General features: G+C 51.4%; 2 protein-coding genes across 4 annotated transcripts in view; both read left to right on the top strand.

Moving 5' to 3' along the window:
• The first annotated feature begins 207 nt into the window (after positions 1-207).
• Positions 208-5,609, top strand: ZGPAT (zinc finger, CCCH-type with G patch domain). 3 transcript variants are annotated; one of them, XM_009084867.1, is made up of 6 exons: positions 208-845; positions 1,595-1,728; positions 2,468-2,614; positions 3,667-3,798; positions 4,523-4,934; positions 5,365-5,609. In XM_009084867.1, the coding sequence occupies exons 1-6, from the start codon at positions 208-210 to the stop codon at positions 5,501-5,503; spliced, it is 1,602 nt and encodes a 533-aa protein (XP_009083115.1). In that variant the 3' UTR covers positions 5,504-5,609. The 3 variants fall into 3 exon arrangements, with proteins under 3 accessions (XP_009083115.1, XP_009083123.1, XP_009083107.1); XM_009084875.1 differs by having other exon boundaries at positions 2,468-2,626; positions 3,682-3,798; XM_009084859.1 differs by having other exon boundaries at positions 2,468-2,626.
• Positions 5,610-7,184: 1,575 nt separating this feature from the next.
• Positions 7,185-11,900, top strand: part of LIME1 (Lck interacting transmembrane adaptor 1) — a 6,893-nt gene continuing 2,177 nt past the window's right edge. The window contains exon 1 of the mRNA XM_009084885.1: positions 7,185-7,194. Within this exon, the coding sequence (XP_009083133.1) occupies positions 7,185-7,194 (10 nt within the window). The remainder of the gene's footprint in view (positions 7,195-11,900) is intronic.

The following is an 11,900-nucleotide window of genomic DNA, read 5'->3' as shown; positions in this document are numbered from 1 at the left end:
GGCTCAGCCCCTCTGCGGAGTCTCCCATCGCCTCTCGCCGCTTGTTTGCTGTAGGAGTATCGCCCTGGTGACTTCCGAGGGAAGGAGCGGGATGGTGGATGGTCACTGAGGCGCACCTGTTGCGTGAAAAGTTGCTCATAAGTGAACTCTGATGCGTTCGGAGCTCCCGGCAAGGACGCGGCTAAAAGCGCCTTTGTTGTGCCGAGGATGGATGAGGAGAGCCTGGAAGCAGCGATCCAGACGTACCACGCGCAGCTGCAGCAGGTGGAGCTGGCGCTGGGCGCGGGGCTGGACCCGTCGGAGCAGTCGGACCTGGTGCAGCTGCAGGAGGATTTGAAGCAGCTAATAGAGCTGACCGAGTCCAGCCTGGTGGCCGTGAAAAAGAGCAAACTGCTGGCCACGTTAGACACAGATGCTTCCTCCTCCTCCCCCGCGGGTTTTCCGGGGCAGGATTCCCACCCGGAGAGCTCTGCCCAAGATGAGGAATATGCTGCTTTCAAAGAAGCTATTGCTGGGCTTGGAACTGACGAGGAGCCTTCAGCTGAGAACAGGGAGATCTCATCAGAGAGAGAGGGAGAAACTGGTGATCAAAACGAATCAAAGTGCAGTGAAGAGGAGGAGGAGTCTGAGAGGGAGGAAGAGGAATTGAGTGGGATGAAGGTTAAAGCTCCCTACTACAGTTCCTGGGGGACCCTGGAGTACCACAATGCCATGATTGTGGGGACAGACGAACTGGAGGATGGCAGTGCAGGGGTCAGAGTACTGTACCTGTACCCAACCCACAAGTCCCTGAAGCCATGTCCCTTCTTCCTGGAGGACAAGTGCAGATTTAAGGAAAACTGTCGGTAAAGAGAGAGGGGTGGGAAGGGTTTGTGTTCTGCCTGGGGCTGACAGCCTTGTTCACGGGGATAAACCTCCTCTGGAAGTGCCTTTGTGCTGCTTTCACCCAAAGAAGTTTTCCCTTTATGTTTTTAAAGCATCCTGTGGTGAGCAGAGGCATCAGTTTAGCTGTTCTTTTTAGCAGAGATAAAGTGGAAAATCCCATGGGAAAGCTGCAGAGATACTACATAACTGAGTGGATAAACTGATAACTGATTAAGTACTTCAAAATAAAACACCCAAGTCTGTGTTAATAACCAACTAAGTACTTTGAAATAAAACACCAGGGCTTGCTGTGCACAGTGCTTACATTCCAGTTGCACAGGGAGGTGGTAGAAGCTCCTTTTTGGGGGATCTTCAGCACTTAACTTAGCCTAGAGCATCCTGATGTGTCCTTGGAGCTGGTTGTGCTTGGAGGAGGAGGCTGAGCTGGAGCCCTGCCTGGCTCTGATCCTCTTTATCTCCAAGACATGAACATTTTTACTGGGTATATCACTAGCAAGGAAGCTTAATTCCTCAGGGTGAGAAGCATCCTTTGTTTCATGGTATAAATCATATGTTTAAGGTGAAACATGAACGACTTGTGGAACTGCCACATCGTGTGGCCAAATCTCTCTAATTAGCGGTGCAGGTTCATCACTGCTGACACTCGTGTGTTTCCTTTAAGGAGGGAAGGAATTCTTGTTTGAAAATTCCTGTTCCTCCTTCCCTGCAGGTTTTCACATGGTCAGGTGGTGTCTGTGGAGGAGCTGCAGCCGTTCCAGGAGCCTGACCTGAGTGCCCTGGGGGTGGGCTCAGCCTGCCTGGCCAAGCACAGCGATGGGATATGGTATACGGCCAGAATCACTGGTGAGGGGTGTGAGAGCTGTCCCAGGGCTCTGGGGGAAGGTGGAGGCTCGTGTTGGTGTGAATGGGCTTTCCCAGGGTTCTGGTGTTTACATGGATATAAAGCTTGGCTGTTGCGGTTAATGGTAGGAGAAATGTTAACTCTGTGGCTGCAGCTCTGAACTGAAAATCCTAACATAGCTGAGGAAATAGTCTGAACTTTGTCAGGCTTGGGAAGGGAACTACCTGGAAATGTTGGACAAAAAGGAGACATAAAGAACAGGAATGTGGAAAGGAAATGACTACTAGGTCGTTAAGTGCTCTGTGAGGGAAGAGGGAGGTGCTGCAGGAATTTGCATGTATATTAGGTGAGAATTGCAATAATCTGCTCTTTAGTTTAAACAAAACCCAGGGGAGCTGGCTCTGCCCAGCAGCTGCTGATACAGGCTTCCCCCTGCCCTGGGAGGAGGGAGGGTTGGTTCCCTCTTTCCATCTCTCATTCACTATTATTAAGTCAGAGGGAAGCAAGTTTGACTCCCCTCTAATTCCATTTCTTAACATTCTTCTTCATGTATAGAAATAAACCTTTAGCTATCCAGACAGGCAGTGTGAAAAGAGCTTTTCACTGCAGTGGATGCTTCTCCCTCTCAGACAGAAACGTAAAGCACAAATTAAACCCAGAATCTTTTCAAACATGTTCCTTGGGCCTTGTTCCCTCACTGTGCTGGCACTGACTGAACTGTCCTTGCTGTTCCCTCCACAGACATAGACAGTGGGTACTACACAGTGAAGTTTGACTCCCTGCTGCTCAAGGAGGCTGTTGTGGAAGGAGACAGTGTCATTCCCCCGCTGAGAAGTGAAGATGCTGCTGAATCTGCAGAGTCTGATGAGGACAATGTCGATGATTCTGGTTATGCCAAAGGTGAGAGAGTGAGGAGGATGTGAGCAAAAGTGACTTCTGATCAGGGTCTGCCTTTCTGTGGGACTCAGTGGCTGTCCTGGAGCTCTCCCTGTATCTCACCTCTGATGAAAGAGCAGTTAATCTCTTTATGTGTTGCTGAAAGATAGAAAACAGTAATTATCTGCAAACTAAAATCTTTGGCTTATGCAAATCGTTGGGCTAATGAAGGCTGGAGGTTTCTATGGGAACTTCCCACACATGGAAGAAGAAGGTGTGAAATTTAGAGTTCCAAGCTCTGAATCTGTTTTGTAAGTGGCTGGTTGAGTTGAGCTCGGAAGTGAATCAGGAGCTTTCCTCATCCCTGGGAACTCTGTGCAGCTCCATGACCCAGGAGTGCCAGACTCCAGTAAATGGAAATGTTGGGTCCTTTCAGTGCCTCAATGAGGCCACAAGAACAATCGTGCCCTGTTTTGCTTTTGAAAGGTGACACAGAGTGCCCAGGTGACTCCTTTGAGGTTGCATGGGCAGCACTGTCCCTGTCCTAGTGCCATGGCTGTGTCACAGGGACAAAGTTGTGCCCTAGAGCTCTTTACATGTAATATACAGAGATTATTTGATCCTAAGAACACAGAATTGGCATTGTGGACTAGAGGAGCCTCATACCAGAGACAGGAGCTGGAGGCACAGCATAAGTATTACACACCACTGTGCCAAATTTTACTCTGATGTGTATGTCAGTCTGTGTCACCATCCTGGAAGAAGGAAAGGAACCATAAAACTTCCAGATGATCCTGCCTGGAACTGGGAGCTGGTATGTGCATTGAATCAAGTGAGAGCTCTCATTTCAGTCACTTCCTGTGCAGTGGAAGTAAGGATGTTCATGGAAGGTGACAACTCAGTAGGAGCTAAGGCTAGAGGAGCAGCCAAATGATTTCAGGGTGGGAGAAGTGTACTGTGCTGCCCCGTGAGGGGTTTGCATGCTGTGTTGGTGCCCTAATACAAAGGTTTTGCACAGCAGCTTTGTTCTTGTGTTTCACTGATTCCTCTCTTCTGTGTCACAGTGATAGATTCAGGAGTTCCAGAGAATGGGGAATGGACTCCTGCATGCAGCTCCTCGTTTGGTGGCTGGGAAGCTCATACTCGTGGAATTGGCTCCAAACTGCTTGTTCGGATGGGATATGAGTTTGGAAAAGGTAAGGGGAGAAGATTTTGGATGAAGCTAGAACTTTGCTGTGCTGAAGGGCCTGTTGGCTAAGGCTCAAGCAATGTGATAGATGTCAGAGGGAAGAGGGATAACTTATTCCATTGAAGCACAGCCATGTGGGGCACCAGCCCCTGCATGGTAATGGCAAACACTGGAGGAACCACGGTCAAGTTCATGATCAAAGCCGTGAGAACTGTTGTGTGAGGAGTTCAAAGGCTGTAGGTAGAAGGGAGCTGATCTGTGAAGCTTCTGATGTCTGTGTTAACACATCTCCTGGCTCTAGACACAAGACTTCAAAGCCTGCTGACCTCGCTTCTCCCTACCCAAATTGCATCGAGCCTTGGGGGCTCTGGGAGGGCAGCATTGCTGCCTATGTTTGTCTCCAGTTCTCTCAGAGGAACCAAACCAGTTTGAAGTAGAACCTGGCTTGAGCAGCCGAGAATATGAGGCTGAACTTGGCTTCACAGAAACCAGCCTGAGAGATGGCCTTGGGCTTTGAATCACAGCTCTGCTGGGAAGGCTCCTGGCCTGGTCCCTGCACCCGCTGTGCCATGGCCTTTGCTGCTCCCCTGGGATGGCAGTTACAGCTGTTGGTACCTCAGAAGTCTAATTTGTTGTCCTAAGCTTGTGACTGTCAGCATGAGCTTGTGGTGGGAGGTGACTTGGAGAACTCAGGTCCTCACTTGCCATAATCACTCGTTGTCTCCCCTCAGGGTTAGGGAAGAACTCCGATGGCAGAGTGGAGCCAGTGCAGGCTGTGGTACTTCCTCGAGGGAAGTCCTTGGACCAGTGTGCTGAGGTGCTCCAGAAGAAGAAGCAGGGGAAGCTGGACCCAGGCAAATCAAGGAAATGCCGAGCAAAGGGAAACAGCTCTGGACAGTCAGGTGGGCGCAAGTCCCACCGCAACGTGTTTGACTTTCTGAACGAGAAACTGCGTGGGAAGAGCTCTGGGGAGAAGGCAGGAGGGATGGCAGTACCAGAGAGGAACAGCAAAGAGATCTACCATGCCAGCAAGAGCACCAAGAAAGCCCTGAGTGTTCGCCTCTTCCAGACTGCGGAGAAGATTGAACGGACGCAGAGGGATATCATTGGGATCCAGCAGGCCCTGGAACGCAACATCGGACGGTAGGGAAACCTTCTCCTTGGGACTGAATTCCTGGTGCTTCTGGGAAGGGGTGGGCATGGAATGAGGTGTAGGAGGAACAAGTGAAATGTATCTGGATGAGACCTAAGGGAAGTGGAGGAGAAAGTTTGTGTGCGCTTCAGACCAGCTTGGACGCTGGCAGATGTGTCTGGAATTCAGGCTGTAGCAGAGAGGAGCTCTCAGAGAAAAGGTGCTGGAGTCCTTTCCTTCTTGTGCCTACCTTTGCAACACTGCTGTTGAGCATCCTAGGGACAGTTTCCAGACCAGGTTGTGCTGAGCATCAGGTTCTTCCTGGCTTTCAGCATGTCCCTTGTGCTAATCCTACAGGAAAGGGCCAACCCCGCGGGGATGAGGACAAGCCTTTGATCTTATCGTGCAGGATGATGTTGCCATTATGCTTTTCCCTTTCAGGCACAGCATTGCAGCAGCTCAGCTGAAGGAGAAACTGGCTGATGCCCACAAGCAGCTGGGGCAGCTGCAGGCCCAGGAAGCCAGGCTGCAGCGGGAGCAGAAGAAAGCAGACACCCACAAGAAGATGACTGAGTTCTAGGCACTGAGGAAGGCGTTGGACTGCAGGGATTGTCCTTCTAGCCAGCCCCAATGCTCCTGACCTCAGAGCCTGGGTGAGCTGTCCTGCTCCTCTGCACCTCAGGCTGGGTGGAAAAGCAGCAGTTTCTGGATGCTTCTGAGCTCTGTTGGGAGGGGGAAGAGTACACATCCATCCAGCCCTGACAGCATTCAGTGACTGGGCCTTGGATGAGGACTAGCTCCAAGAAATATGATTCTCTGCTCTCTTGCACACTTGCTCTGTTTCCCCTGTGGTAGCCCCTCCATCCACAGTCTGTAGCTGCTCAGGTGATAACACTGCTGGCTGCAAAGCAGCTGAGGGGGCTTGGACAGCTTCTGTCTGCAGTTTCCTGATGAGCACAGGTGGAGGTAGGGGCCTGAGCACCCCCTGGCAAAGTACAAAAGGTTTGTGCTGGGTGAACACAACAAAGGCAAAGTGCTTCAGCTGCTCTCTGCCTTCTGGTTTTTGCTGTGGGATTTACTGGAGAACTCCATTTTTTTGGGGAAGCAGTTCTTTGTAGCCCTAGTGTGAGGAATAGACAGAAAACTGGCAGCTTGGAGGTGGGAACTAGTGGCCTCAAGCATCAGATTTCAGCAGTTTGACTGTAAGAGTATCCCAGGACATGCTGTAGCCTAACTCATTGGCTTGGCATGGAAAACTGCCACAAGTAGAGTGCCAAAGCTGGGGGAATAAGCCAGCAAAGTAACAGGATTCCCAAACCTCCTAGCTAGGAACAACTCCACAGGGAACCCTGTGATTTTTGCCATCATTAGGTGGCGTTTCTGTCCGAGGTGGCTCAGTGAAGATGGGTCCTCTTACTAAAAAACCTCAAGACCCAGATCCGGGTTGGGCTGGGCCCCAGATGAACATAAAGAGCAGGAGGTCTGTGTGTGCCCAGCGTGCAGCCCTGTGGTGGGAGAGCTTGAGGCTGGGCTGGGAGCAGGCCAGGCAAGCTGAGTGCTCTTCCCTGGCAAGTCTTTGGACAGGAAGGATGTCCTCTCCCCTTGCATTCTGCATTGGTGGCAGCCAGTCCTTGCCCTGGAGGAGATGGTGGTTTCATCAGAGTCTTTCTGGTGGGATTTGTGCATTGTAAAGCCTTTTCTTTTAAGAAAAAAACCAAACTTTGCTAATCATCTCAGTGTCTGAAGGACACAGTTTTTTTTAATTGAAGAGATCGATTTCCTTTTCTTCCGTGAGTCACTTTTCTGATGAAAAGGTTTGTTCCTGTAGTGCCCCTCTTTTATCTCTTCTAAGAAACTTGTAAAGCTGTCAGCCTGGGCAGGGCTGTGCGTGCTGGCAGGGTCAGGCTGCCAGACTAACCAGAAAGGCTGAGCCTGAAGAAGATACAATCAGAGCTGTTCATGTCGTGTGGGATTTCACGTTGCTGCAGACACACCTCAGATAACACACTGAGACAGCAAACCTGAATGAGAACATCTGCAGGAAACCTGTTGCAGTGAGACTCTCCTCCTGAAGAGCCACTGGATCATGCTGTGAGCTGTGTGGATGTGGAAGGTGGTGTGAGCTGCCTTGGGCTCTTCAGCATCCATTGGTTCCTAACGGAATTGGCCCTACTGTCCTTATTGTTCTGAGTTCGTGTTCTCCACACATGGAGCTCAACTCAAGGGTTTAACAATGGCTGCTCAGAGCCCTTCCCTCACAGATGGCTGTTTGTTTCCCACACTTGAGTGTTGAGTGGTGACAAGGATTAATGTGCCCAGCTTAGCATGGGTGCTCACTGGAGTGGCCCGTGACTGGGGAGCTGAGCTGGGCAGAGACATTTTTGAGTTTATTTTGTGCTCTGACACTGTTTAACATCATCACCTCTTTACGAACTGGGTGTATTAGCCCTGTGTCTCAGCCAACTCCTATTCTGACGCTTCCTTGGGATTTCCACAGCCTGACTTGTCAGACTCCTATTCCAGTGGTTGCCACCTCCCACCCAACACGGTTCACGCCCCTGGTGAATAAAGTTGGTGTTTTATTTTCCCCTCTCTCCTTGTAAGGTGTCGTTCATTTGCAAGGTAATGATGATCTGGGGCTCCCCATTCCTTCCTTAGATTCCCCTGAGCACCCAGCCCAGCCGGGCGGGAGCAGAGGGTGCTGTGTGTGCTGGGAGCCCGCGGAGCCTGGCTGTCCCGCCTCGGCTGAGCACAGACCCAGCCTACCCCGGGCTGAAGCCACCACCTCCTGGGCCAGGAAGCTGTGGTGTGTCTGCTCCTGCCTGCTCACAGCCTGCTGCTCCTCAAGGAGCTCAGAGCGGGAGAGCTCAGGTCAGGATGTCTGAAATGCATGGGAGCCCCTAACTGGGACTAACTCTGGGATAAAAGAAAATTCTCCAGGCTGACTGGCAAGAAGGAGAATATGTTTGGATCCATGTGCTCTATGCTCACTGGCTTCTGAGTTCCTGCAAAGTAAGTGGTGTTGGCTTTCATGCCTGGCAAATTAAGGTGTCTGCAACTAAACCGGGGGGGGGAAATACTTCTAAACCTCCCATGTATATAGAAGTTGCAGCGTTGTTGAAGATGCTTTCACAGGTGGCTGGACTGGGCAGGCAGGATTCCTGCTCTGCTCTGGGGAAGCAGCAGCTGGTTAAACTTTGGTTGACTGCAAGCTGTGAGCCACTTGGTGTTTTGTGCTCTGCAGCTGGGCTTAAAAGGGAAGGAAAGGTGCTTGGCAGCACTGCTGAGGTCCCGTGGCTGGAGGCTGAGTGGGAGCCAATTGCTTTTGGGGTGAATGAACAGTTCAGAGGTGTGGGGCACTGTGTTTTTTTCAATAGGAAAAATCCCAGTTGTGTTATGGGAAGGACTGGAGTTTTGCTTGTGTGTGAAATGCGGAAGCACTGAGCTCCAGGCTGCGGGTGAGGAGCCTTGAGAGTGTGGTCAGTGAATCGCTGTCCTCTCTAAACCTGAGATTATGTGCAACTGCTGAATTTGTGCCAAGGAAACCACTGTGGTGGGTGATTCTCCAGAATACGTGTATCTCCTTAATACACCCATCCTGTAGTTTAGAATCTGATTTCCCATAACGGCAGCTCTGAGCTCTCTGCTGGTGTCCTGCTGGAGTTCAGCTCTGCAGAAAATCTCTCCAGCAGGTTCTTGCCTTCAAAGAGCATTTCTCTGCCCAAGTGAGTGTGTGTCCAGCCATCACAGAAGGGTGGGAAGAAAGAAAAATGCTGAAGCAGTGTCAGCCTTGAGCAAAGCCACATGGCATGAGCTTAGCTGAAGGTTTTAAAGTCATGTTTTCTCAAAAGCCACTCCAGCATGTGAGCAGCCATCAGGACTGCAGCTACAAGTGTGCATCCAAGTTTTGGAACATTTGGGTCAGGCATTTAGAAATGTGGTTGGTCCTTTCTAGATTAAATGTCTCCAGAGGAGTTTGACCATGAAATCTGTTATCTCCTGCTGCAGAGATGGGTGATGTGGGTGAGATCTTGTGCCTACTCTGTGTTTAAAACAGTCTTAAATACACTCATTGCATCCCACAGTCTAGGGCAGATGCAGTGTTGTGCCTAACTAGGCTTTCACTTTTCATAACTGAAGATTAAAAAAACACACATCTACTTCTGCTTCTTGGGCCTTTTTTGAAGCACAACTCCCCAGGGTACCTGAGCAGAGTTGGCTGCAGCCTTGTGCACAGTTGCTGATGGAAATCAGCTCAAAATGTTCATCCTGGTTTCGTGCACATAAGCTTCGAGTAGCTTCACAGACTCTTCTTGTCACCCTGCACTAAACACTGCGTGGTTTTATCTGGGGAAATGAATCAGAGGCCAGGCAGAATCAGCAGCAACACTTCGTTTTGCAGTCAATTTAATCTTGTTTTCATGAAGCCTAGCTGAGAAAGTTGAACCTTTTGTAGGACTCAGAAAAAAACTCCCATATCCTGGAGTAACAAACCATCTGCCTTTATAGTGCTTGGGTGCCACAGAGAGGAGTTATCCCTCCTCAGTGGGACGTGGGGGTGTGTGTCACATATGCAACAGCTGTAGCCACCCTCATCTTCAAAGCCACCTTGGCTGGCAGAGCCGACGTGTTATGAAACGCTGTCTGCTGAGTCTCCTGCCCCAGGGAACAGCCCCAGGATTGGGAGATTGATAAGTTTATTGGCAGGAAATTAGGTTTCAGAAAGTCTGGTTGAGATTTTGCCTTGCAAACCAGCCCAGTTCTACCTGAGCGGCCTCAGTCAGGCACCACGTTTTGCTTGCAGATCTGGAACTTTGGGAGACCCAGTGAGTTGTCCCAAGGCTTCTCCCAGTGATTGCTGAGCCTGAACACTCCAAGGACAGTTGTCCAACTGGACAGTTACATTGGGCAGAAAACCAGGAGCAGCCATCAACCAACCTGCACACCAGAAAGTAGGTCAGAAGAATTTCTCTGCATTCATTTCCACTCAGGAAGCCTTTCCTTTCTTCAGCCTTAAAAATTCAGGGATGGAAAATTCCCTTGCTGTGGGATAAGCTGCCCCGTGTGTGTGCCTGCCTCAGCATGTTGAAAGCTCCCACCTCGACCCTGACATCACACCAGCTCCTGGCTGTCATACCTTGTTAGAACTCTGTCTGCTGATCCCCAGAGCCTGCTCAGCTCTGCCCTGAGCGTGGCCACTCCTGCAGCCCACGATCCCTTCGCTCTAATGAGCTGAACGAGTCCAGTGAGGAGCTCCAGGCTCTGTCTAACACGACAGCCCTGTTGCAGGTAATCCCTATAATTAATGTATGCTCAGACAGAAAGCTGTGTTGTCTAATTAAAACATCGTTGGAGAGGGAACAGCCTTTCCTTCCCAGCTCTGATCTAAGCCAGTCTGTCCAGCCTGGTTAGTCCCTAAAACCTCTCTGTCTCACTTTCTACCTTGAAATAATTGCTCTCCAGGGTTCAGGCTTCAGTCGGGGCAGTTTCCAAAGTCATGGGAAGTTCTCAGATAAAAGGGTGCTGCAAGTGGGCAGAGACTGCCAGTTGTTGGGGTGAAGATGCACCAGAGATACTGCTGAGTGGCACTGGGCACAGGGGAGAGGGGAGTGAGGTCAGTCCCCCAATGGGCACAGCCTGCCCTGCTCACGTTGGGGCTGCAGCAGCACCAAGATGCACACGAGGCAGGGTGGTTTCTCACCAGAGCTCATCTGACCTGTGTCAGCCGGATGAAGCTATGTAAGAGGTGAGTAAGAGGCACTCGGTGTGCCCCGCGGCATCTCTGGATCCCCAGCAGTGCTGGTGGCAGCTGTCCCACTCAGCCCTGCCTGGGCACCCTGCTGCTCTGGGGCTGGGAACTGCCTCCATCTCCCTTTGGATCAGGTGTTTCCCGGGTGCTGATCACAGACCAGCCTGTTTGGGAGTGAGGTGCACAGCCCTGAGCTGTGCAGAGCTGGGGGCTGCAGCTGCATCGACGCTGGTGCAGGTGAAGTGATGTCAGATTTTGCTCTGGGTTTGCAGTGTGCCAACGGCTGAGCCGGGATGGGGATGGTGGGATGGGGATCACCAAGAGCCTCCAGGGAAAGGGGATGATCTTGACAGGCTGGGAAGCATCTTTTCTATGTGTCAAGCTCCCCAGCACGTTGATTCCTTGCTCTGGCCCTGCTGCTGCCACGGTTTGCTGGGGAGGACTTTTCCCTTGAGGAAGGCATGGAAATGTCAGCTGGATTTGGGCAAGGCATGGCTTTAGGCAGAAGTGGAAAGGTTGGGTGTTTTCTGCTTCCATGACCCAGCAGAGAGTGTCTGCAGGGCCAGGGCTGTGGTGGCAGTGGGGTCTGGGGTCTATGTGAGACCCACTGCAGACAGAGGGTGTCCCGGTGTGTGCAGTCGAGCCCAGCGTGAGAGGAGGGAGAGGCGGCTGCAAGGCTGAAGCTCACCCTGTTTCTGGGAAGCTGAGTCATCTGCCTGTCCTGTCTGGGCCACCCTATGACCCATTCTGGGGAGTGGTGTCACCCCATCCCCCAGCCCAGGGTGGCCTCCTGGTGACCCAGAAAGCACACTGTCACTTTTGGGGGATCTCCAGAGAGTTTTTGGGGCCCCTGGGCATCCCCTTTTCAAATGTTTCAGTGGCAACTTGGGAGCTTGAATCCCATTGGGTTTGTTGGATTGCTGTATTTTTAAAAGAACCAAAACCTGAAGTTTTCCCAGGGGGTGCTGTGTGTCCACACTGGACTGGGCACTGGAGGTATCACGGTGACTCTGAACAGAGCAGCCACTGGCCAGAAAATTTGTCCTGTGGTGCACATCTCCTTCCAGAGCATCCAGAGACACCCCCTGACCAGAAGGCTGTGCAGCAGGGGTCCCTCAAGCCCTGGAGGTCATGGAGCACCTTTTCATGCTGTGGTGAGCCTGGCAGTGCCCAGCTGCAGCTTGACTCATGTTTTCTCTCCGCAGATCTTGGCCCTGCAGTGGTGTTG

This window comes from Acanthisitta chloris, unplaced genomic scaffold, assembly GCF_000695815.1.
Source record: "Acanthisitta chloris isolate BGI_N310 unplaced genomic scaffold, ASM69581v1 scaffold29600, whole genome shotgun sequence".
Classification (NCBI taxonomy): domain Eukaryota; kingdom Metazoa; phylum Chordata; class Aves; order Passeriformes; family Acanthisittidae; genus Acanthisitta; species Acanthisitta chloris.
Note: the sequence above shows the minus strand (reverse complement) of the source record. Positions and strands in the feature narration are given on the sequence as shown.

Excerpts from the sequence above, each read along its gene's own strand:
- ZGPAT (XM_009084859.1), top strand. The coding sequence starts at position 208 with ATGGATGAGGAGAGCCTGGAAGCAGCGATCCAGACGTACCACGCGCAG. Across the intron at positions 1,729-2,467 it reads GTATACGGCCAGAATCACTG|ACATAGACAGTGGGTACTAC; the intron begins GTGAGGGGTGTG and ends TTCCCTCCACAG. Across the intron at positions 2,627-3,666 it reads TGATTCTGGTTATGCCAAAG|TGATAGATTCAGGAGTTCCA; the intron begins GTGAGAGAGTGA and ends TCTGTGTCACAG.